Here is a 21,781-nt window from a genome sequence, read left to right as displayed (position 1 = left end):
GCTTTTCCCTAATTCAACCAGAGGGGTCAGCAGCTTCTGTTCATTGGTTGGGTAAAATATATCTTTTAAAAAGAAATAAAAGTACTCATCTGATAAAATCATGGAGTTGTGCAAGCAGGGCCACTGTCCTAAGGGGCAGATTCCTATCAGCCCTGGGACTGACTGTTGTTCCGTTAGTCATTCCAGTCTGCAGGCTAGCCCCAGGCCCACCAGTGGCCCACTTCTTGTTCCTCCAGATTTCCTCTTCCTGGAACTTTCTCAAATGGGATCCCAGGCAGTCTTCTTGGTTCTGGCTTCTTTGAGCTATGAATTCTCTTTCTCCCAGTCTACAGCTTGTCTGTGCCTTTTCTTGACAAAACCTTTCAAGAAAGGCTAAACTGTAAAATAAGAGGCAGCCCATACTTAACTGATAGATTTTGTACTTTTTGGATTATATGTTTAGCTCCATACCTTTTTTTTTTTTTTTTTTTTAAGTCCTCAGGGGCAGGGAAATGAAATGGTCAATAAAGTGCTTGTCTGGCAAACACGAAGACCCAAATTTGCTCCCCAGGAGCAAAAACGTCCAGTGTGTGAGAGACTTGCTGCCTACCCTAACCACCTAAATTTAACCCATGGTCTTCCCCCAGTGGAAGTTGAGGACTGACTCCCGCAAGTCGTCTTCTGGCCTTCCCACATACACCATGGCAGACCCACTGGTAAATGAGGAAACAAATATAAAAACAATGTTAAAACTCGGTGTGTGGCATTTCCCTGTAACCCCAGTGCTGGGCAGTGGGGGGACATGGATCCCCAGGACTTGCTGGACAACTGGGCCAATGAACAGACTCTGCCTCAGCGAACAAGATGGACAGTTGCTAGGACAGATATTAACAAATGATTTGATTGGGGTAGGAGAGGTCACCGGGTCTTGAACTCACAATCTTCCTGTCTCTACCTTAGAGTATGAGGGTTACAGGCATGGCCCACCACAATGCCTTCAGTTTGGGGGATTTAACCCAAGGCTTTTTACATGCTAATGAAGCACTCTACCTTTGACTTGAGCTATATGCCCAACCCTCGGAAGTCAGAGGACAAATTTGGGGAGTTGGTTCTCTCTCTGCCGACTGGCCCTGGCCCCGCAGGCTTCTACCAGATCTTACCAGAGGAGTGCTGGGCCTGAGGTGATGGAATGTGTCAATTCTGAGGCTCTGGACTCAGATAGTGAGGCTTATGCAGAGCTCTGACCTGCTGCAACATCTCAGCCCACCCTGGCTTTTTATATCTTGATCTTATGCCCTGTGGCCTTGATAGCTTGTGTTGTTGTTATGTTGTTTTGGGGTTTTTCTTTGTCTTGTTTTATTTCTTTGTTTTGGTTTGTTTTGGTTTTTGGAGTTGTTTTGTTTGTTTATTTGTTTGGTTGGTTGGTTAGTTGGTTTTTTGGGTTTTTTTTTTTTTGGTTTTTCAAGACAGGCTTTCTCTGTGTAGCCCTAGCTAGTCCTGGAACTCACTCTGCAGACCAGGCTGGCCTCACACTCTGAGATCCCCCTGCCTCTGCCTCCCGAGTGCTGGGACTAAAGGCATGTGCCACCACCTCCTGGCTGACAGCTTGGTTTTTAGTTCTTGGGAATTTCACATAGATCCCCTAGGGTTTCCCCCAGTGGGATCGTCTGTGTGTCATGTGTCAACAGACTTTGTTTCCTTCTTTCTTGTCCACACTTTGGCGACTTTGCCCTGCCCTGATTATTGACTCATCAGTCACCCTAGAAAGTCACCGTCCTCACCAGCCCTACGTAACCACCGTCTTGGCAGAGAGCATCTGTCCTGTCGGTCTGATGTGAGGACAACTGTCTGTCCTGCCGAGGGCTCCCTTCATCCTGAGTTTGTCAGGCTCTTTTGTCAGGGATGGGGTAGACCCAGTAACAGACAAAGCTGAGTGTGTCCTGTGATCACTCAGAACAACAGGAAACTTTCATGCGGCAGCAGAACGAAACTGAAGGAAAAAGTAAGGGAGATTGAGGCTCCCGGGGCCCAGACCCAGGCACTTCCTCTCCAGGCCCAGGCCCAGACACCTCCTCTGAGTGCTGAATGAGACTGAAGCCAACATCTGCAATGTAGCTAGGATCTCACAAAACAACGGACAGGAAACCCAACAAAGCCCCTTCCCTTTTCTCCAGCCAAAAGAAAGACTGTGGGACGGAGGAGATGGCTCAGGGTGTAAATATGGGTTGCTACCGGGAATGACAGACTGAGTTCAATCCCTGGGACTCCTGTGGTGGGAGAGAACGTTGTCCTCTGACCTCCACATGTACAACACATGCGCGTGCGCGCGCGCACACACACACACACACACCATATACACATACACCATCACCACTACCACCACACAATGCACACACATATACATGCACAACACATACACACATACACAACATACAATATATTCACATGCACCATCACAACTACCACCACACAACATACAGCACACAATATACACAAAAATATATATTTAAAAATTTAACTCTCTCTCTCTCTCTGTGAGTGTGTGTGTGTGTGTGTGTGTATGTGTGTGTAAATCTGTATGTTTGTGGGTGTGTGTACATGATACAGGGGCTGGAGAGGCCAGAGTGGGAGTTTACAAGCAGTTATGAGTCACGTGGTTTCTGGGAACCAAACCCAGCCCTCTGCAGGAACAGTTTGCTGTCTTGACCACTGAGCCATCTCTCCAGCCCCTAGATAAATAAATGTAATTTAAACTAAAACTTTAAAATGGGGAAAGAACGAACAGAGGATGAGGCAGGAAGATATATTGCTAGAACAGTCACCTTACTCCAGTTTCCATGACAATCACCATGCACAGCCTGTGCCATGCATAGACGAGTGCAGCCTACCCTTCCCCCACACCCTGAGCAGGGGCCATCACTGTTCTCCGTGTCAGGCCTAATGAGGGCACAGGACTGTCCCCACTTCCCATGAGAGATCTCTCTCTACAGTTAGTGGGAGCCCTACTGGGAATCCTGACGCCCTGGGCTGCTCGAGGGAAGATGCTGAGCCCCTCTAGTGTTCTAGGGTGTCAGCCGAGGCCTGGGAGGAGCAGGTCTGACGGGGAGGGCCATGCCTTCTCTCCCCATGGAGGAGGAAGGCTGTGAGACATTCGATTACAGCTGCAATGGAAACCCCCTGGCTCAATCAGGAACCAGGAAATTTTCAGCCTGAAGGGGCAATGACAGCCAGCCCACACGGGAGAGCACAGATGCGTGACTCAGCAGCCGGAAGGTCTGAAAGTGACCGCCACAAAACTACTTCATCCAGACATTGTGAGCATGACAGAAAACATGGAGACGAATTTCAGCCTCATGTGGCTGCAGAGTGGGTCAAAGGTCATCCGTCTCTGGGCTGCCTCTACCTGAATCTTTCCCTTCCACCAGAGCTGAAGGGACTGACCAGCTCAGGTCTCCTTCATACCCTCCTTGCCGTTGTCAAAGTTCTGGCAGGTTCTCTGGACTCCTCAGCCGGGCTGCTAGAGTGGCCATTTGTCACCTCCAGTTTCCTTTCCCTGCATACTTCAGCCTCTGGGTATGTCTCGTCTGCCACCCACACTGCAGCTGGGCCCTGGTTACAGAAAGCTGGTGGCTTTCACGATGACCTGTGGGGATACCATGTCGAGTGAGGAGTAGGGTGAGCAGTCCGGGGCAGTCCTGCAGGCTGCCACTGTTGTCAGCCAAGGTTCTGGAAACGTGTTGTGTGTTGTGAGGTTTTGGCTAGCTTCTTGGGCCCTGAAATCATTTTTGTCAATTCTGCTAACGTTTTTAATCCTTTTGGAGGGAGGGCTTATGGGGGGCCACTTTGCTCAGCCATGGCTGCAAGGTGTTCCACATTCTAGTTTTGTTCTTATTTTTTAAGATTTAAACCTTTTTATTTTATGTGTGAGAACCATCTCTCCAGCCCTTGATCTTCATCTAAATGGAATCTGGGTGCTAGGGCAAGCTTGGCAGAGCACTTGTCTAGTGTATGTGGCCAGGGTTCTACCTCCTGCTCCACTAAAAGCAGAAAGAAGCTGTGACTGGGATCGTGTCACCCGTCCAATCTTTCTCCCAGCACTGTGACACCATCCACACTGTTGGAATCTCCCTGCCGTTTTGTGGCCCTATGGCTTCCCACTATGTTGCTATTGACTGGCAGCCAGCAAGTCCCAGCAATCCTCTTTTCTCTGCCCTCCATGTCACTGGGTTACATTACAGGCACGCACCGCCATGATTGGTGCTTGTTAAGTAACACTTTAACTCTGAGAACTTGATACAGTGTGTCTTAATCATATTCACCACTCCTCCTGCTAACTTCTCCAGAGTGCCTACCCATCCACCCCTGACTTAGTGTTCTCTTTGTTTCTTTTTGTTTCTAAAGATTTATTTATTTCATGTATATGAGTACACTGTAGCTGTCTTCAGACACACCAGAAGAGGACATCAGATCCCATTACAGAAGGTTGTGAGCCACCATGTGGTTGCTGGGAATTGAACTCAGGACCTCTGGAAGAGCAGCCAGTGCTCTTAACCACTGAACCATCTCTCCAGCCCTCTTTTTATTTCTTATAAGCCACCCAGTTTAGTTTCTGCTGTACATATACTATACTCCTGAGGGGGAGGGGATCTGATGGAACAAGATCAACATACTGGGGGCCACATCCTTAAAGAAAACTTATTCTCCAGAAGTTGTCAGCTATCTACATCTCCTCAGAGGAGGGGGCCCGTAAGCTCATCCCAGGTCTGTGTTCAAATGTTGAATGGTTTGATCCTGTGCAGGTCGTACAAGGTCTGGTGAGAGAGAGCTCATAACCTCAGCGGTTCTGTCCAATCCAAGACACACATTTACTCTGGCCTTCCCTGACTACTGGCTCTTACAGACTTTCTGCCCTGTGTTCCCTGATGGTCCCTGAGCCTTGGGGTGGGGGTGGGGCAATATAAATGTCTGACCTATGGATGATTGAAGTACAGAGAATAAGTACCAGTGGAGTGCATGCCTGGCATCTTAAACATAGGCGGTGAGGATTTGAACTCAGGTCCTCATGCTTGCCCAGCTAGTACTCTTACTTACTGAGCCACATCCCAAGCTCTTAGTGATATCATCTTGGAGTAGGGGGGCACCATCAAATGTGAGGCGGATGGAGCAAAAGCAGCAATGTGTACACACAACAGTGGTTGCCTGGGAAAAGCATGTCCCTCATGTGTAGGGCAGCGTGAAGAGGCTGGTAGCTGTGGGGCAGCAATGTGTGTGACTCTCATATTCTTCCCACCTTCTGGTGTTTTCTAAATGAGCACAGATCTCTGGACTAGACAAGACTGTCCCCTAAAACCTGCCCCACTCCTCCCTCAGGTGCCCCAGTGTTCCAGGTGGAGCCTCGGGACATGACAGTGAGGTCCGGAGTGGATGTGGAACTCAGATGCCGGGCCACTGGAGAGCCTGTGCCCACAATCGAGTGGCTACGGGCAGGCCGACCACTACAGGCTAGCCGGAGGCTCCGGGCCCTGCCAGACGGGAGCCTGTGGCTTGAACGCGTGGAGGCTGGAGATGCTGGAGTATATGAGTGTGTTGCTCACAACCTTCTGGGCTCTGCCACAGCCAAGGCGTTGCTGGCCGTGAGAGGTGAGGAGTGTTTTACCTAGGCCTCTAGACTGAGTCTAGTGGTTGTATCCTGCTTAGCAGAGCCTGGGCCACTGCCCTTCAGGCGTCTGACTCGCTTGGTTAAAACTGAGCACGAGGCTGGTGGGAAAGCTACCCATAGCATCCTGTCTGAGGAAACTGAATCTCAGAAGGGCTAAGCATTTACCACACTCAGCTTGGCCAGAGAACCTGGCTGTTCTGGGTCGTCTGACATTGACCCACATCCTCCATTTGGACACCCTATAACCTCGAGAAAAGGGCAAGATCAAATAAGATTACCTATGATGCCCTTGAGGACTTTCCTGTGAACATCTGTGAACTAGTGGTCATCCCAAGTCTTACACAGCCATGGTAGGTCATCAGAAGAAACTTGACATTACTGACCCCCCACAGACCAGAGATTCCTTAATCAGCCCCCTTCTCCTTAGGGTGAAGGCAAACTTTAATATCAAAAAGGGGTGTCCTGAGAAGCCACAGTAAAACAATTCAAACCAACATAAAGAAAAGAATATTGTTTCTGGATTGTCGGCCTCTACACCAAATACCCCATGGACATGGGTTTGTATCTCTTGTCAATGACAGACATCACCAATCCATTTCCACACATAGTGTAGAAATCTTTGCCCAAAGGACCATTCTCTACCCTGCCTATGACAGACATTACCAATCTATTTCTACCTGGTCACAATCTCTCTCCGTAGAAATTGAGATTTGACCTTTGTCAAGCAAATGTGGGAACCTTTCTGGTCCCTGATTCCCTTGTCTGTAAGAAGGCAAGTTGCTAACAAATGTACCCAGACATCAGTGGTTCTTGGATACCCAGAGGAAGTTGCTAGCTCAAGGGTGACTTCAAGTCTGAGGGACTTTCCTCTGTTTCAGAACTTGGTCCTAACTCTTCCTCTCTCCTGGTGACAAGCTCCCAGTCCAAACCGCAAAGCTCTGTGCTTGGTCTCTGTGTTGGTTTCTGAGGTGAACATATAGAAGTCCCATAGTCTGGGACTTAATGAGCAGACACGATCTTTCAGTTTCAGAGGCTGGTAGTCCAGAATCAAAGCCTTGGAAGGATTGATTCCCGCTGAGCGTATGCAGGAGATTCTGACCCTAGCTTCTGGCCATCATTGGAATTCCTTGGTTTCTGAAAGAGTTGCCCAATCTTTGCCTGTATTGTGTGGCTGTCTCCCTGTGAACGCCCATCTATTTGAAGGGTTGAATGAGGGTGGGTCCCATAGGCTCATTCATTTGAATGCTGCATTCCCGGTTGGTGAACTGTTTGGAAGCATTAGAAGGAAAGTGTGGCCATGTTGAAGGGGGCATGCGCCACTAGGGGTGGGCTTTGAGGTTTCAAAAGCCCACATCAGGCCCGGTGTCTGTCTCTCTGCCTGCTGCCTATAAATTAGATGTAAAACTCTTAGCGATTGCTCCAGTGCCGTTCTGCCTGCTTCCCGCCATGATAATCATGGATTAAGTCTCTGAAACTGTAAGCTAGCCCCCAATTAAATGCTTTCTTTCGTTAGAATTGCCTTGGTCATGGTGTCTCTCCACAGCAATTGAAAGAATAGTGACTAGAGACAGCCTCTATTTCCTGTGTTTTTTTATAAAGCCACCAGGCATACTGGACAAGGACTCACCCTGATGACCTCATTTTGACATGCTGTTCTCTGGGAAGATCCCATTTCTAAATAAGGTCCCCTGGGGTTAGAGCATCAAGACGTGAAAAGAGGAGGTGGCATGGGGAAGGATTCACCCCAACACAGTTCTTTCTTTAGTTCACTTAGCTCTTTATTTAATAGTGGAAATTACTATTTCCCTTCATGTATGCTAATTACAGAAAGGCCAGAGAAACTGGCTTAGGTGAATGTTTTTATATTTTTCATCTATTTGCACGGGCGTGATACGCGTGTCACAGCCCTGGGTGGCGGTCAGAGGACAACTTTGTGGAGCTGCCTTTTTCCTCCCATGCTTAGGTAATTCTTAGTAATGGTTTAGCTCCGTTTTGTAACATTCCCACTCTGTAGCCCAGGCTGGCTAGAACTCAAAGCAATCCTCCTGCCTCAGTCTCCCCTAGTGGTGGTGTTTCAAGCACAACCCGTCATGCCTGACTCGTTTTTTGCTTGTTTCCTCTCCAACTGCAAATCCATAAGCTTGGATTTACCGCTTCCTTCACAGCGTATAGACGAGCTTTAAAACTTGCCCCTTTTTCTGCCTGGCTTGGATGGCATCCCATAATAATCTACCTGGAGACGTATCTTCTCGTTGTGTGTAAACATTCCCATTTACAGTTCTCTCGGCTGTGAGAGACAAAGAACAGCTTCCTGTCCCAGCCTCCTCACCCACGCCCACACAATGGCCACCTTCTCCACATGGTGGACCTCAGGATTTACCTGCTTTAAGTTCCTTCAATGGTTTTGTTGTGTAAACGGATTTTGAAGGTTTTTTTTTTTTTTGGCGTGTGTGTGTGTGTTTGTGTGTGTATGAGTGTGTGTGAATGTGTTGTATGTGAGTGTGTGAGTGTATGTGTGCTCGTGTTTGAGTATGTGAGAATGTGAGTGTGAATGTATGTGTGTGAGAGTATGTATGTAAATGTGTGCATGTGTGTGGAGGTGAAGAAACAGACATTGACACTGAGTGTCTTCCTCTATCACTCTCCAACCCTATAAAAAATATTTGTGTGTGTGTGTGTGTGTGTGTGTATGTGTATGTGAATTTCTCTGCACCATGTGCATGCAGGTGCCCACAGCCAGAAGAGGGCGTTGGAGTTACAGATGACTGTGAACTTCCTGTTGTCGGTGCCGGGAACTGAACCTGGGTCCTCTGGAAGAGCAGTACATGCTTTTTTTTTTCCCCCGGAGCTGAGGACCGAACCCAGGGCCTAGCGCTTGCTAGGCAAGCGCTCTACCACTGAGCTAAATCCCCAACCCTAGAGCAGTACATGCTTTTAACTACTTAGCCATCTCTCCAGCCTCCCTCCTTACTTTTTGTTTGAGCCAGGGTCTCTCACTAACCCAGTGCTCACCAGTCTCCTAGGTTGTCTGGCCAGCAAGCCCCAGGATCTGCCTTTCTTGCAGCCTCGTCTCCCCCAGCACTGTAGTTAAAGGCGTGCGTGCACCACTATTATGTGTCCTGGCTTTTATGTGCGGGTCCTAGCCGAGGTCTTCCTGCTTGCACATCAGGTACTTTACCCGCCATCTCTCCAACCCTTGTTCTGTTTTTTCTGTTGTTTTTTGGTTGGCCTTGGTTTTGCAATCCTGGGGGTAGAATCAGCTAGGCAAGCGCTGAGTTCTCCTGGCCACCAGCAGAAGGTCCAACTTGTTAAGGCTCCCTGACTGCAAACCTGTCTCTCCTCCCTGCTGTTTTTCTTCTCTCTGCCCCATCAGTGTAAGAATGTGTTCTGGCCCTGGCTGGTTTTTAGGAGGTGGGCAACAAGAGGCCAAGACTCCTAAAACGTGGCCTGCTATTCAAGGGCTCAGAGCTCCTGTGGTCTCTGGGGATCTGGATCACACTTATCTTCCTCCCTGCACAAGTCAGCTCCCTCGCTGTTCTCTGTTGTGAAACTGATAGCTCTGAGAAGCCTTCCAGATGGGCATCGCCAGACCCCAGCTGAGGGCTGCACTTCCTAGAACCCGGCATTACCCCGTCCTGATGGACTGTTTACGATCCTGACCATGGAATGTTCTGTGTTCTTTTCTTTGACAGCTCATCTGCAATTTGTTGTTAATTTCCCCGGAGGGCTGGTGAGCGGAGAGCCAGGCTCCCTCTGTCTTGTGCCCCCTGGAAGGCCATTTGCCCAAAGGAGGCAGCTGGTTCATTAGGCAGAGGAAGCAGGGGCCCTGTGGGCCTATGTCATCCATTGAATTTGTGCAAGGGAACGGCTGCTTGCACCGCCTGGCAGCCTCCGGGCAGCCAGCCTGCTCCAGCCAGAGCAGCTGCAGGCCAGCTGGAGCCAGGGCCACTGATGGAATGAGGACTCTGTGGTGATAATACTCCGTTCTTGGCATGGTGCCCTGTCCCTACAGCATGCCAACCCTTGCCACCATCAGTCCTGGCAAGTTTTAGACCAACAGGTCTTCTGTGTGTCTGTGGACCCACCTCCTCATTTTATAAACAAGCCAACTTGATGTGACCTAGGGACATGACTTGCCTGGCTTTATGTGTATGTATGTTCACATGTGTGTGTGTGTGTGTGTGTGTGTGTGTGTGTGCAGGTGCATGTGTGTAGGTGCATGCATGTGTGGGTGCATCTATGCCATACATGTGTGTGCAGGTGTATGTGTATTCAGTTGCATTGTGTGAGTACTTGTGTGTGCATGCATGTGTGTGGGTGCATGTGTATATGCATGTGTGCAAGTACATGTATATGCAGGGGTATGTATGCGCAGGTGCATTGTGTGTGGGTACATGTGGGGGGTGCCTGTGTGCATGTGTATTTGGGTATGAGCACGTGTGTGCATGATGTGTGTGTGCATACATGTATGCAGGTGCATGTGTGTAGGTGCATGTGTGTGGTGGTACATATGTGTACATGTGTGTATGCAGGTCCATGTGTGTGCGGGTGCATATGGAGGCCAGATGACAAATTGTGCACTCCCTGGGAGCTGTCCATCTTGTTTTTGAGACAGGATCTTTCACTGAACCCATTAGGTTAAGTGTCTAGCCAGTAAGCCCCAGGGTTCCACCCCTGCCTCTGCTGTCTTTGCCTCCCCAACACCAAGACCACACGTATATACCACTATGGCTGACATTTCTATGTGGGTTCCAGGGACCAAGCTCAGGCCTTTGTGCCTTCCTGAGCCTCAGTTTCTAATTGATGAAATAGTAACAGTGACAACACCTTTGCCCAGAGGCTCAGAGGTGGGTAGTATGTGTCACTATTGGTTGTCTCCTGTCTCACAGGGGAGCCCCGGGGCAGTCGGGGCAGCATGATCGGAGTCATCAATGGCCAGGAATTGGGAATGGCTACTCTCAACATCAGTGTGCGACAGCAGGGCGGTTCTGAGCTTCCTACCATCTGGAGCAGCATCAGTCACGTCCCAGCAAGTGTGGGTATGTGGGGGTGGGGAGCTGGGGGGCTGGGACACATGCTGGACCCACACAACAGAAAAGGCTTGTTGTTCAAGGCCCAGTGCCTGAAGAGAGGACTGAAGAGCTGACTCCCTCTCCTGCTCACAGGCTCCCGCCCCCTACCACATTCACCAAACAAAGTCACTGCCTTTGAAACAGACAGGGAGGGGTGGCATGAACAGGGCATTGCGTCAGGAGCTCAGAGAATGATGGGAATGCCACTTACACTTGGGGAGCCCCCCACCCATGGAAAGGTGAAGAATCACTAGAATTGATTAACAGACATGAGGTGGTGGGGGAGACAGAGGGAAAGATTCAGAATTCCATCCCCTAATAAGCAGGAGGTAGCCTGGGGTGGTGGCACACACCTTTAGTGCTAGCACTTGGGAGGCCAGGCAGAGGCAAGTGGATCTCAGAGTTCGAGGCCAGCCAGATCTCTAGAGTGAATTCCAGGATAGTCAGAGCTATTCAGAGAAACCCTGCGTCAAAAATCAAAAAGAAAGAAGCAACACGAGGAGGAGGAGGAGGAGGAAGGAAGGAGAGGAGGAAGAGGATGAGGATGAGGAGCAGGAAGAGGAAGAGGAAGAGGAGGAGGAAGAGGAAGAGGGAGGAGGAAGGGATGAGGATGGGGAGGGAAGAGGAAGAGGAAGGGAGGAGGAAGAGGAGGAGGAAGGAGGAGGAGGAGAAGAAGAGGAGGAGGAAGGAGGGAGGAGGAGGAGGAGGAGGAGGAGGAGGAGGGAGGAAGAAGAGGAAGAGGAGGAGGAAGAGGGGAGGAGGAGGAGGATGAGGAGCAGGAAGAGGAGGAGGAGCAGGAAGAGGAGCAGAAGCAGGAGCAGGAGCAGGAGGAGGAGGAGCAGGAGCAGGAGGAGGAGGAGTAGCAGAAGGAGGAGCAGGAGCAGGAGGAGGAGGAGGAGGAGGAGCAGGAAGAGGAGGAAGAGGAAGAGGAGGAGGAAGAGGCGTGCACGTACCTTGAATCACAGATTCGAGAAGTAGGATGTCTTGAGCAGAGAATGTCCAGGTGGCTCACCGGCCCCGCCTTGGCAAGCCTACGTAAAGGACCCAAGGCCCCTTCCAAGGACCCAGTACAAGGAATGGCCAAGACAAGTTCTCACTAGGAACAGCTCTTCAGAAGCTACACATGGCCTCGTCGTTGGCCTCTCTTGTTTTGGTTTTGGTTTTGGTTTGTTTGGATTTTTTTTTTTTTTTTGCTTTTAGAATAACTTATTTTTTTATTTTATGCGTGTGCCGATGTCTTGCCTGCATATATGTATGTACAGCCATGTGCATGCCTGGTGCCTGCAGAGGTCAGAAAAGACTGTCAGGTACTCTGCAAATGGAGTTAGAGATGGTTGTGAGCCGCTAATGGGGGTGCTGGGAGTTGAACCCAGATTCTCTGCCAGAAAAAAACAAATGCTCTTAATGAAGACATCTCTCCAGCCCCGGTTCAGGGGACTTTAACTGCCAGACTCGAAGCCACTGTTAACAGAGACTGATTTAAGCCAAACGCTGTTTCGAGGTGGCTGCTGCTCCCAGGAGCTGTAGGAGCCATGGGGAAACATGGAGGCCCAGGCTCAGTGAACTTGGTTGTGATAGGGTGGAGGCTCCGAGGAGCTGGGCAAGGTCTGCCACCCAGGAGGGATCTAGCTCCCTCCCTCCACCCTGTTACTCACTGCCACTCGCCCCTGACCTTGAGGAAGCTGTGAGGGGGACAGTACCCCCCTGACCCAGTCTCTGACCTCTCCTAGCTCTAAGAGGTCCAGATGTCACATGACACCCAGGACAGCCCACTCAGAACAAGCCTTCCTCTCCAGGGCGCTTGCAGGAGTTCTCTACAAGTTGGTTGATCATCAACCCAGCCAGCACCTAGTGACAGCCTGTGGCACCCCAGGAGCCATGGGGACCATCAATCTGGTTTTGTTGAACCTGGCTAACTATCATGTTCCATGTATCCCTTTATTATATTTGCTTTTCTAGCCGAACCATAAAGTATATGTTTGACTTTGCTGTCTCCTGGGGTCTGCTAAACAGCGGGCAGAGGGAGTCACAGGACCAAGCACAGCCAGGGAGGGGAAGGCTGAGCAAAGGGGAGACATAGAGGGATTGTGAGCGGCATTGCTGCCCCAAGACTCCAGTCCTAACATGGCCTCTGCATTCTGCTCTACCCAGGGCCTCTGATGCGGGTGCTGGTGGTCACTATTTCTCCCATCTACTGGGCCCTGGCTAGAGAGAGCGGAGAGGCCTTAAACGGTTACTCCCTGACCGGTGGCAGCTTCCAGCAGGAGTCACAGATGGAATTTTCTACAGGTGAGCCTGGTCTTCTTGCAGAAGGCTAGGAGCAGGGCCTAAGAGAGCCTGGACTGCCCCTGTGCTGACTCCAGGCTGGGTGGGGATGGCTTGCAGGGGAGCTGCTCACAATGACCCAGGTGGCTCGGGGCCTGGATCCTGATGGGTTCCTTCTTGTGGACATGAAAATCAGTGGCATGATCCCAGAGAGCCTGGCCGACGCAGATCTACACGTGCAGGTACTAACGCTGTGCTGCTCCACCCACCCACCCTGAGAGACAGGCCCACCTTCCTTCCTCATACCCCAGAAGCCAATTCCGATAGACTTTAAGAGGGAGCTGCCACCCAGAAGTGAGCATTTCTCTCACTCCATAAACAAGAAAAACACAGGCATTGTGCTGCCCTTGAATGCCAGCTCTTGGGCAGAAGAGACAAAGGAAGCTTACCCAGTCTTCCACAGAAAGCACCCCAGCTCCCTCCTGGCTGCTCTAAAGTGGAACCCTCCCCCCTCCTCCTGCTCCTCCCCCAGGACTTCCAGGAGCACTACGTGCAGACCGGGCCTGGCCAGCTATTCGTGGGCTCCACACAGCGCTTCCTCCACGACAGGCTCCCGGCCTCACTGCGCTGCAATCACAGCATCCAGTATGATGAGACCCGGGGCCCCCAGCCCCAGCTGGTGCAGCACCTTCGGGCCTCATCTATCAGCTCGGCCTTCGACCCTGAGGCAGAGGCCCTGAGCTTCCAGCTCACCACAGCCCTGCAAACTGGTGAGGCCCCACTGCCCACTTCCACCCTACCAGCTAAGACTGCCAGAGCACAGGCTAGGGAGAGGAGCTCCGCCCATTCCATATGGCTCCGCCCCATTCCAGCCTGGCTCCGCCCACTCTGGCAGGCCCGGTTCAGCTCTTCAAGCCACTCCTGCCCAGACCTCTGAAGCTTCTTCCTAGGCAGGAGATATACTCCACACTCCGAGTCTAAACCACACCCACTCCTTCTCCCACCTGAGCACACCATGTAGCCACACCCAAGGAATTGCTTTAAAAGTATCTTTTCATTGCTTAAGATCTCTGGAGGAATGCTGTTGAAAGAGCAAAGCTCTAAGGCAAGGCACGCCCGATTCAGAGGATTCAGTCTGTCGGCACTGCGTCCCAGCTATGGGCCCAGTGGGAATCCCATGGTTCCCATCTGCACAGTGGTCATGAACTGCTAGCTTCCCCAGGTCTCCAGGCCACCAGTACAGGCTCTGCCTCTACAGCCCTAATCAGGCCCAGTGGCCACCTTGCTAAGGGCAACTGTCTCTACAATTGCCGGAGCAGTCCCCTCTCCCTCTCTTGCTGGCTGTGGACAGCTATTGCAACCCTCTGTGCACAGCTGTTGCGTTCTCCTGTGCAGTTTTGCATGTCCTCAGTCTACTTTTCTCTAGTGGTCTCTTAGTTTGCCTGGCTTTCTGTCCTTACGAGCCCCCACCCCGGGTACATCTACAAGACCAAGCATGCCCTACAATTACCACCTCCAACAAGCCTGGGCCCAGAGCCAACTGGCTGTCTCGCTGTCACATGTCTAGTTAAAGGCTGTGCTCCCAACCAGGGCCCATAGCCTGGACCAGCCCAAAGAACAAGCCTAAGATGTTCTGGGGAACTGGTTCCCTCAGGGTCTTTCCTTTTGCATTACAGAAGAAAATGAACTTGGCTGTCCCGAGGGCTTTGAGCTGGATGCCCAGGGAGCGTTTTGTGTGGGTGAGTTCATCCCCGCCCGGGAAGAACAAAGCTGACCTCTCCTGGGCTGTACAGCCCTCCCCAGCCAGCTGGCAGGAGCACCTGTGAACAGAGTCTCGTGTCTCCCACCCAGACAAGGACGAATGCTCAGGGGGTCCCAGTCCCTGCTCCCATACCTGCCGTAATGCTCCCGGCCATTTCTCCTGCTCCTGCCCCACTGGCTTCTCCCTGGCTTGGGACCGCAGGAACTGTAGAGGTGAGAAGCCCCCCGGGGAGGTGCAGCTCAATCCTGGCCCAAGGGTGCAGGAGGCTCCTCGGGGTCCAGATTCCAAAGGGAAGCACATATCTGGGGAGGTGTCATTTTCTGAAAGATGCTGAGGCTCAGGTGTTGGGGCGGCTTGGATCCCCAGAGGCAAATGTGGTCTCTGTGCAGCCCCATTCTCTTGATTTTGTGACCCATGGCTGAGTGACAGGTCTCACCTTGACGCTAGCCTGCGTCTTCACCTGTCACTCCCAGCAGTGGGGCCCGGCCCTCCCAAGTCTCCCTTGACTTTCTAGCTAGAATCCGAGGGGACATGGTCTGCAAGCTTCCGTAAGCACTACAGGCTGGGCCTTCTAGGCTGTGTGGGCTGGCCCGGGGTGTAAGGATGTCTGTGGGAAGGCAAACGTTCACATGGTGGTCCCCCCCCTTCCCTGTGTGCTCTGCCTCCAGATGTGGATGAGTGTGCAGGAGACACCCACCTCTGCCAGGAGGGGCAGCGCTGTGTGAACCTGCTCGGCTCCTATAACTGCCTCCCTTCCTGTAGGCCTGGCTTCCGGGTAACTGCTGACGGAAGCAACTGCGAAGGTGACAGGGGCACCAGGCGGGGCGCAGCCATACTCCCAAGAAACCAGAGAGTGTCACTGGGATTCGGGGGCATCTAGAACTCTCTTGGCAGAAGCCCAGAGCTAGGTCCTATCTTTTCCTTTCAACCTCTGCCCACTGGGTTTGATGAGGTGAAGGAAATAAGTCAGAGAGAGCAGGGAAGCCACCTCCCTCCATGGCTGACCCCCACATCGTGGTCCAGACTAGAGCCAGCCTCCGGGTCCTTCTCAACACAGCTCCCAGGCAGTCACTGTGCATCACTGACCTTCTCATTGACCTTTATGCACTGTATGGTCTTATGCACCGGGCCTATGTCGTGCAGTGTTTTCCCGGGAAGACTTGAACATCTGTTCATTCCAGATCAGACACCAGCAACTGACTAAAGAAATAACGCCATAGAGTCTAGGATAGTGAACCAGGCAGTTAATGGGTGGCTTACAGAGTCAGGGCTGCTTGTGAGGACATAATGACTCAAAGACGGACACGTCACGGAGGAGCCCTGGCCAGCCTGGGCAGCAGCTAGAAGGGTCTCCTCTTCCTTGGCAAACATTCTGTCTATATAGCCCTGAGGGAGAGATTTGTGAGTCTGAAGTTTTCTAGATCTTTTTTTTTTTTTTTTTCCGGAGTTGGGGACCGAACCCAGGGCCTTTTGCTTGCTAGGCAAGCGCACTACCACTAAGCTAAATCCCCAACCCCAGTTTTCTAGATCTTAAGAGATTCTTTCCCCCTCCCTCCTCCCTCCCTGCCTCCCTCCTCTTTCCTTCTTCCTTCTTCCTTTCCTATCTCCCTTCCTCACTCTCTCTCTTCCTTTCTCCATTCCTACCTTCCTTCCTTCATCTTTTCCTATATACCAAGTCCTTAAACCCTGCACACATCTGACCCCCTCACCAACACGACACCAAGAGGGCCTCTTCTCACACACGAGGAGCTTGTGTAAAAGGATTGTTGCCTACCTAGGGCCTGGAATATGTCAGCTCTGCTAGAACCCACATTCTACGCCCCTTCTTTTCGGACCCTGTTGCCTTCTAACCTTGTGTGGTACTCAGAGACGGAGGATGCAGAGTGTTAGCGTGAAACCTTGTGCAGCCGTGGTCAGAAACAGAGACAGACAAGGCCTTACAGTGGAGGGGGAGGGGCCGTCCTTGGAGGAGGCCTCCGGGCAGAACCACTTCCATGAGCACGCCTGTGAACACCTCTGCCTCCCCAGATGTGGACGAATGCCTGGAACAGCTGGATGAGTGCCACTACAATCAACTCTGTGAGAACACTCCAGGTGGCCACCACTGTGGTTGTCCCAGAGGGTACCGCCAACAAGGTCACGGCCTGCCTTGCCTAGGTAAAGGGGACAGCCAGAACCTCTTCTGGGTCCTGGGTCTCACTCAGTTCTGGCTCAGGACAAGAAGTGTTTATGGTATGGTGAGTCTGAGAGTGACTGAAGCAGTAGCTAAGGCTTCTCACCAGACCCTGCATAGGGACACTTCTGCCCAGCAAAAGGGGAGGAGGGGAAGACCAAGGCAGGACCTCAGAGAGGCACGGGGTAGAATGGATGACTGTCACTAAGGACTGGGACTCTACAGCCTGGGATGGTGCTCAGAGCTGGGAGGTGCCTCTGTCTGCAGCCCTGGGGACAGGGAGAATGCTGGTAGCAGGATCCTCATGAGGCCAGCTTGAAGGAAACCCTGTGTAGCGCATAAGGCATTGAATTCTGGGAAGATGACAGGGGGAGGCAGCTAGAGCCAGGCATAGAGGTACATAGCTCTCATGTCAGTACTCAGGAGAAAGAGGCACATTCTGAACAAGACTCTGTCTCAAAGTAAAAAACCAACAAACAAAAAAAACCAACAACAAAACCCCAAGGGGCAGCTGGAGCACCTGCAGGCCACAGAGCACCGTGCCCTCCTCATTCCCTATCTGGTCTCCCCCTGCAGACATCAATGAGTGCCTACAGCTGCCCATGCCCTGTGTCTACCAGTGCCATAACCTCCAGGGCAGCTACCGATGCCTGTGCCCACCAGGCCAGACCCTCCTACGGGATGGCAGGACCTGTACCCCCCTGGGACGGAACAGTCAAAACATTACCATTGTCAGCCACCGGAACTTGCCCTGGCTGCGATCTCGGATACCCAGGCCCAATGGTTCCTACCACGCCTGGGTCTCCCTCCGGCCTGGTTCTAGAGCCCTGAGTAGTGTGGGACGGGCCTGGTGCCCACCTGGCTTCATAAGGCAGGATGGCGTGTGTACAGGTAAGGCGGACCATAGGGACCTAGGGACACTGTTGTCCTAGGCTGGGCATGGATCTGGGCAAACTCAGAAACCCAGCACTCATGGCCAAGGTGGGGTAGAGGCAGGAGGAAATTCTGCAACTGAGGGGCAGAGCTCAGAAACTCAGAAACTCCTCCTGGGGCAGGCCTGGGTGAGGCAGGCAGGGGAGGGGCTGCCCGGAGCAGGGAGCTTCCCTGACCGGTCTCAGAGCACATGGTCACCCTGCAATCTGACTCAGCATCTTTCTGCCCTCTGTCCCCACCTGGACCAGACCTTGATGAGTGCAGTGTGAGAAGCCTGTGTCAGCATGCCTGCCAAAACACAGAGGGTAGCTACTACTGTCTCTGCCCCTCTGGCTACCGCCTCCTTCCCAGCGGGAAGAACTGCCAGGGTGAGCCAGCCAGAACCAATCCACACTCCTCCCAGGATTAGGGACACACAGCATAGTGTCCCTGGGCTGTTCTCAGTCTGAACCTCACCCATGATCGGAGGAAATCCCTAAAAGACATGCCCTCCAAAGACATGCCCCTGGGAGCTGGAGAGGTGTTGGGGAGGGTCTCTCCTCGGTCTCTCCTCGGGGTTCCGCCTCAGAAAGCTGGTCTCTTTCACACGGCCTCCCTTGGTCTCCCTCTCTATCTTCCCATCTCCTACCGCGCCCTACCACCCAGACATCAACGAGTGTGAGGAAGATGGCATCGAGTGTGGGCCTGGCCAGATGTGCTTCAACACCCGAGGCAGCTTCCAGTGTGTAGACACGCCCTGTCCTGCCACCTACCGGCAGGGCTCCAGCCCTGGGTAAGGAGGGGCCCAGCGGCAGGCACATGAGTACAGGGCTTTTTCTCCAGCTTGCCCGTGCCTGGACCCCCGACTCCAGGAAGGCCTCTCGAGGCCAGAGGGAGCTGCCCTGCCAGACGTCCCAGGCCAGAGCTACGTGCTGGCACAGCTGGCAACCTGCACCCAGGCAGGGACAAGCTTGGCTCTGTACAGGGTGATCCACCACTACATGCTGTGTGCTTTCTGGGACTGATAATGCACCGCTCCCCTCGTACAAAAAAACACCTCAGACAGAAAGCACCGCAAACATAGGAACTAGGAAATCTCACAAACTCCAGGACTCTGCTCAGTGTGTTCATACGGAGGCACCAAGACCTCAGAACCTCGGGAAGGTTTCTGGAGCATTCAGGACCCTACAACCGGGAATGAGGCAGGCGGTGGAGGAGACCCCATAAGGCTGAACACGTTGTCTTTGAATCCCTGCTACCTCTGGGAGTCCAGACCTGTGACTCAGCCCCCAGGCTCCTAAGCGACTGAGTTTTATTATGCTGTGTCTTTACTGAGTTGCCCTGGCTTTGGGCAATGAAAGGGAAAGGGGGAGGGGAGACATGCTAAAGGGGAGGGAAAATCCCTATCTGGCTTCTCTGCGCCTCCATTTGCTCATCTCTGAAATGGGCTAACAGTGGCATATTCAGGCAAGGTATTCGGGGAGCATGGGGATGAACTGAGGTGCACTGGATGGCAGCCCAATAAGCTTGTTTGTGTCACCCACAGGACCTGTTTCCGCCGCTGCTCTCAGGACTGCAGCGCCAGCGGTCCGTCCACACTGCAGTACCGCCTGCTGCCGCTGCCCCTCGGCGTGCGCGCCCACCATGACGTGGCCCGCCTGGCCGCCTTCTCCGAGGCTGGCATCCCTGCCAACCGCACGGAGCTCACCGTGCTGGAGCCCGACCCACGCAGTCCCTTTGCTCTCCGCCAGCTGCGCGCTGGACAAGGAGCGGTCTACACCCGCAGAGCGCTCACCCGCTCCGGGCTTTACCGCCTGACGGTGCGCGCAGCGGCACCCCGCCACCAGAGCGTCTATGTCCTGCTAATTGCAGTGTCGCCCTACCCGTACTGAAGCTGGCGAGGCCAGAGCTGCAGATCCACCGTGACCTCGCAGAGAGGAACAGGGTGGCCCTTGCCCGTGACACCTACAGTGACAGAGAACATCCTCTTCTCCCGCCCCCGTGCGTCAGCGAGATCTTCGGTAAACACTGCTGTGCGCAGGGCCTTGACCCCAGGGCAAGGACCGCTGCCCCTTTGGTGGCATAGCCAATGGGGCAGGCCTGAGTCCTGTCCTTCCTCAAGTCTCAGGGGGAAGCTGGGCAAGGTCTCAGGGGACCAGGACTCCAAGGAGTTCAGACCCCAAGTAGAGGGGGCAGCAGCTGGCACTGCCCTGACCACATGGAATGCAGTAATATAAAAACTTTTTTTTAACTGACTTGATGTCTTTGTCGACTTTTTTTTTTTTTTTTTTTTTATCTTGCTGAGGAGGGGCCTGGGACAGCCGTGGCCAGCCCTGCTGTGATCCCGGCTGCTGGGTCCAGCAGACCCATGTCCATAGGCATCGTAAGGCCTCTGTCCCTGGCTAGGATGTTTGGTGTAAAACAGCTGTAAAGCAGACCTTCCTTCCCAATTGTGCTGCGGGAGAATTAACGAGAATTAAATATTCATCATAGACACTAATACGTGGTACCAAAACCACAATATATTAATTCTCAAGAATAATTCAAAGTTGCCAGGATTGGCAGCACACCCTTAATCCCAGTACTAGGGGTTTAGAGGCAGGAGGATCTAGGTCATCCTGCTGATAGTGAAGTCCTGATTAGCCAGGCCTACGAGAGGCCTTGCCTCAAAACAATAACACCAAGGCTTTTTCTCCCTCGGACCCTTGTCTAAGTGGCAGGCATACGCGTGACTCTAATTCTTGTTCGTGAATCTTGTCACTAGAACATGGGGCCGTGAGCCCCAGGTTGGTTTTACAGTTTCTTCTGGCACCTGAATAGGGCTCAGTTTACCTTTGACCAGTGGGCGAATGAATTAGCTTACTTAAAAAACAAAACAAAACAAAAAACCAACAACTCAGAAATGTTAACTACAAAAGGCCTACATGATTCTGCATCCGTGGAACGTGTGCAAGGACCAGCTGAGGACTCAGTAAATGTGCTTGCCTTGCAAGGGCAAGTTTGACTCCTGGAACTCATGATGTACTAACATGGGGGCCCCAGCTTGTCACCCCAGTGCTGAGGAGGCAGAGGCAGGCGGACAAGTGCTCCCAAGGCCAGGGAGAGGCTCAGAGATAAGAAAAGTGCTTGCCATTTAAACCTAATGATAACCCGAGTTGGTCTCTTGATCCCAGGGTAGAGGAGAGGACCCACCCCCAAGAGATGTCCCCTGAACTGTGCATAGGTGCTGTGACATCCAAACACACACACACACACACACACACACACACACACACACACACACACAAATAATAATAATAATAATAATAATAATTTTAAAAGGTAAGCAGTGTCCCTAGGGAATACTCATGTTTGCACACATCCAAACATGCACACACACATGCAAGGCCAATGCATGGAAACATCAATGAGGAGGGGTAGGACATAGGGCTGTAAGATAAGAGATAAAGATGTGGTTTATCCAGGCCAGTATCCAACAGGATGGGGGCTGAATAGACTCCAGATGCTTTTGCCATACACACCCCACTGAGGGTTGGGGGGAGAGATCTCATTATACATAAGTCCAGTTAGCCTCCATATCAGATGGGGCTATGCTTCAGCCCCAGCCCCTCTGGGGCAGTTTGAGGCAGACCTCACTGAACAGGTGACCTTTGAGCAGATACCTGATAATGGGAGGGAGGGAGGGAGGGAGCTGTGGGAGCAGCAGGGAGGGGGGTCGAGGTCCTGAAAGGAGTGGGTCTAGCAGTAGGGGTTGGGATTGCTCAGGAAAAAGTGAGGGGTCGTGGGAAGTCCCCGAGGGGTCTTTGGGATGGGTCAGAGATATGGCTTTGTGTGCTAGGGGGACTAAGCACCCTGTGTACTGGCTGAGGCACTGCTTTGCCACTGTCCTTGTCCTTCTTTCTGGGTGGGCAAGCTCCTGCCTCATAACCTTTTTGCCAGGTACTCCCCCAGACGTAGCC

General features: G+C 52.3%; 1 protein-coding gene across 1 annotated transcript in view; it reads left to right on the top strand.

Annotated features, from left to right (window-relative positions):
* The window catches only part of Hmcn2 (hemicentin 2), a 148,212-nt gene extending 128,135 nt beyond the window's left edge, over window positions 1-20,077 (top strand). Inside the window, 13 exon segments of the mRNA XM_032902812.1 lie at window positions 5,350-5,619; window positions 10,528-10,677; window positions 12,862-12,999; window positions 13,096-13,217; window positions 13,508-13,745; window positions 14,652-14,714; window positions 14,827-14,949; window positions 15,406-15,540; window positions 16,766-16,894; window positions 17,487-17,801; window positions 18,092-18,211; window positions 18,489-18,615; window positions 19,369-20,077. Coding sequence (XP_032758703.1) covers window positions 5,350-5,619; window positions 10,528-10,677; window positions 12,862-12,999; window positions 13,096-13,217; window positions 13,508-13,745; window positions 14,652-14,714; window positions 14,827-14,949; window positions 15,406-15,540; window positions 16,766-16,894; window positions 17,487-17,801; window positions 18,092-18,211; window positions 18,489-18,615; window positions 19,369-19,714 — 2,276 coding nt within the window. The 3' untranslated portion in view covers window positions 19,715-20,077.
* The last annotated feature ends 1,704 nt before the right edge of the window (window positions 20,078-21,781 follow it).

This window comes from Rattus rattus, chromosome 5 (genome assembly GCF_011064425.1).
Source record: "Rattus rattus isolate New Zealand chromosome 5, Rrattus_CSIRO_v1, whole genome shotgun sequence".
Classification (NCBI taxonomy): domain Eukaryota; kingdom Metazoa; phylum Chordata; class Mammalia; order Rodentia; family Muridae; genus Rattus; species Rattus rattus.
The sequence above is the reverse complement of the archived record's forward strand: the minus strand, read 5'-3'. Positions and strand labels throughout refer to the sequence as shown.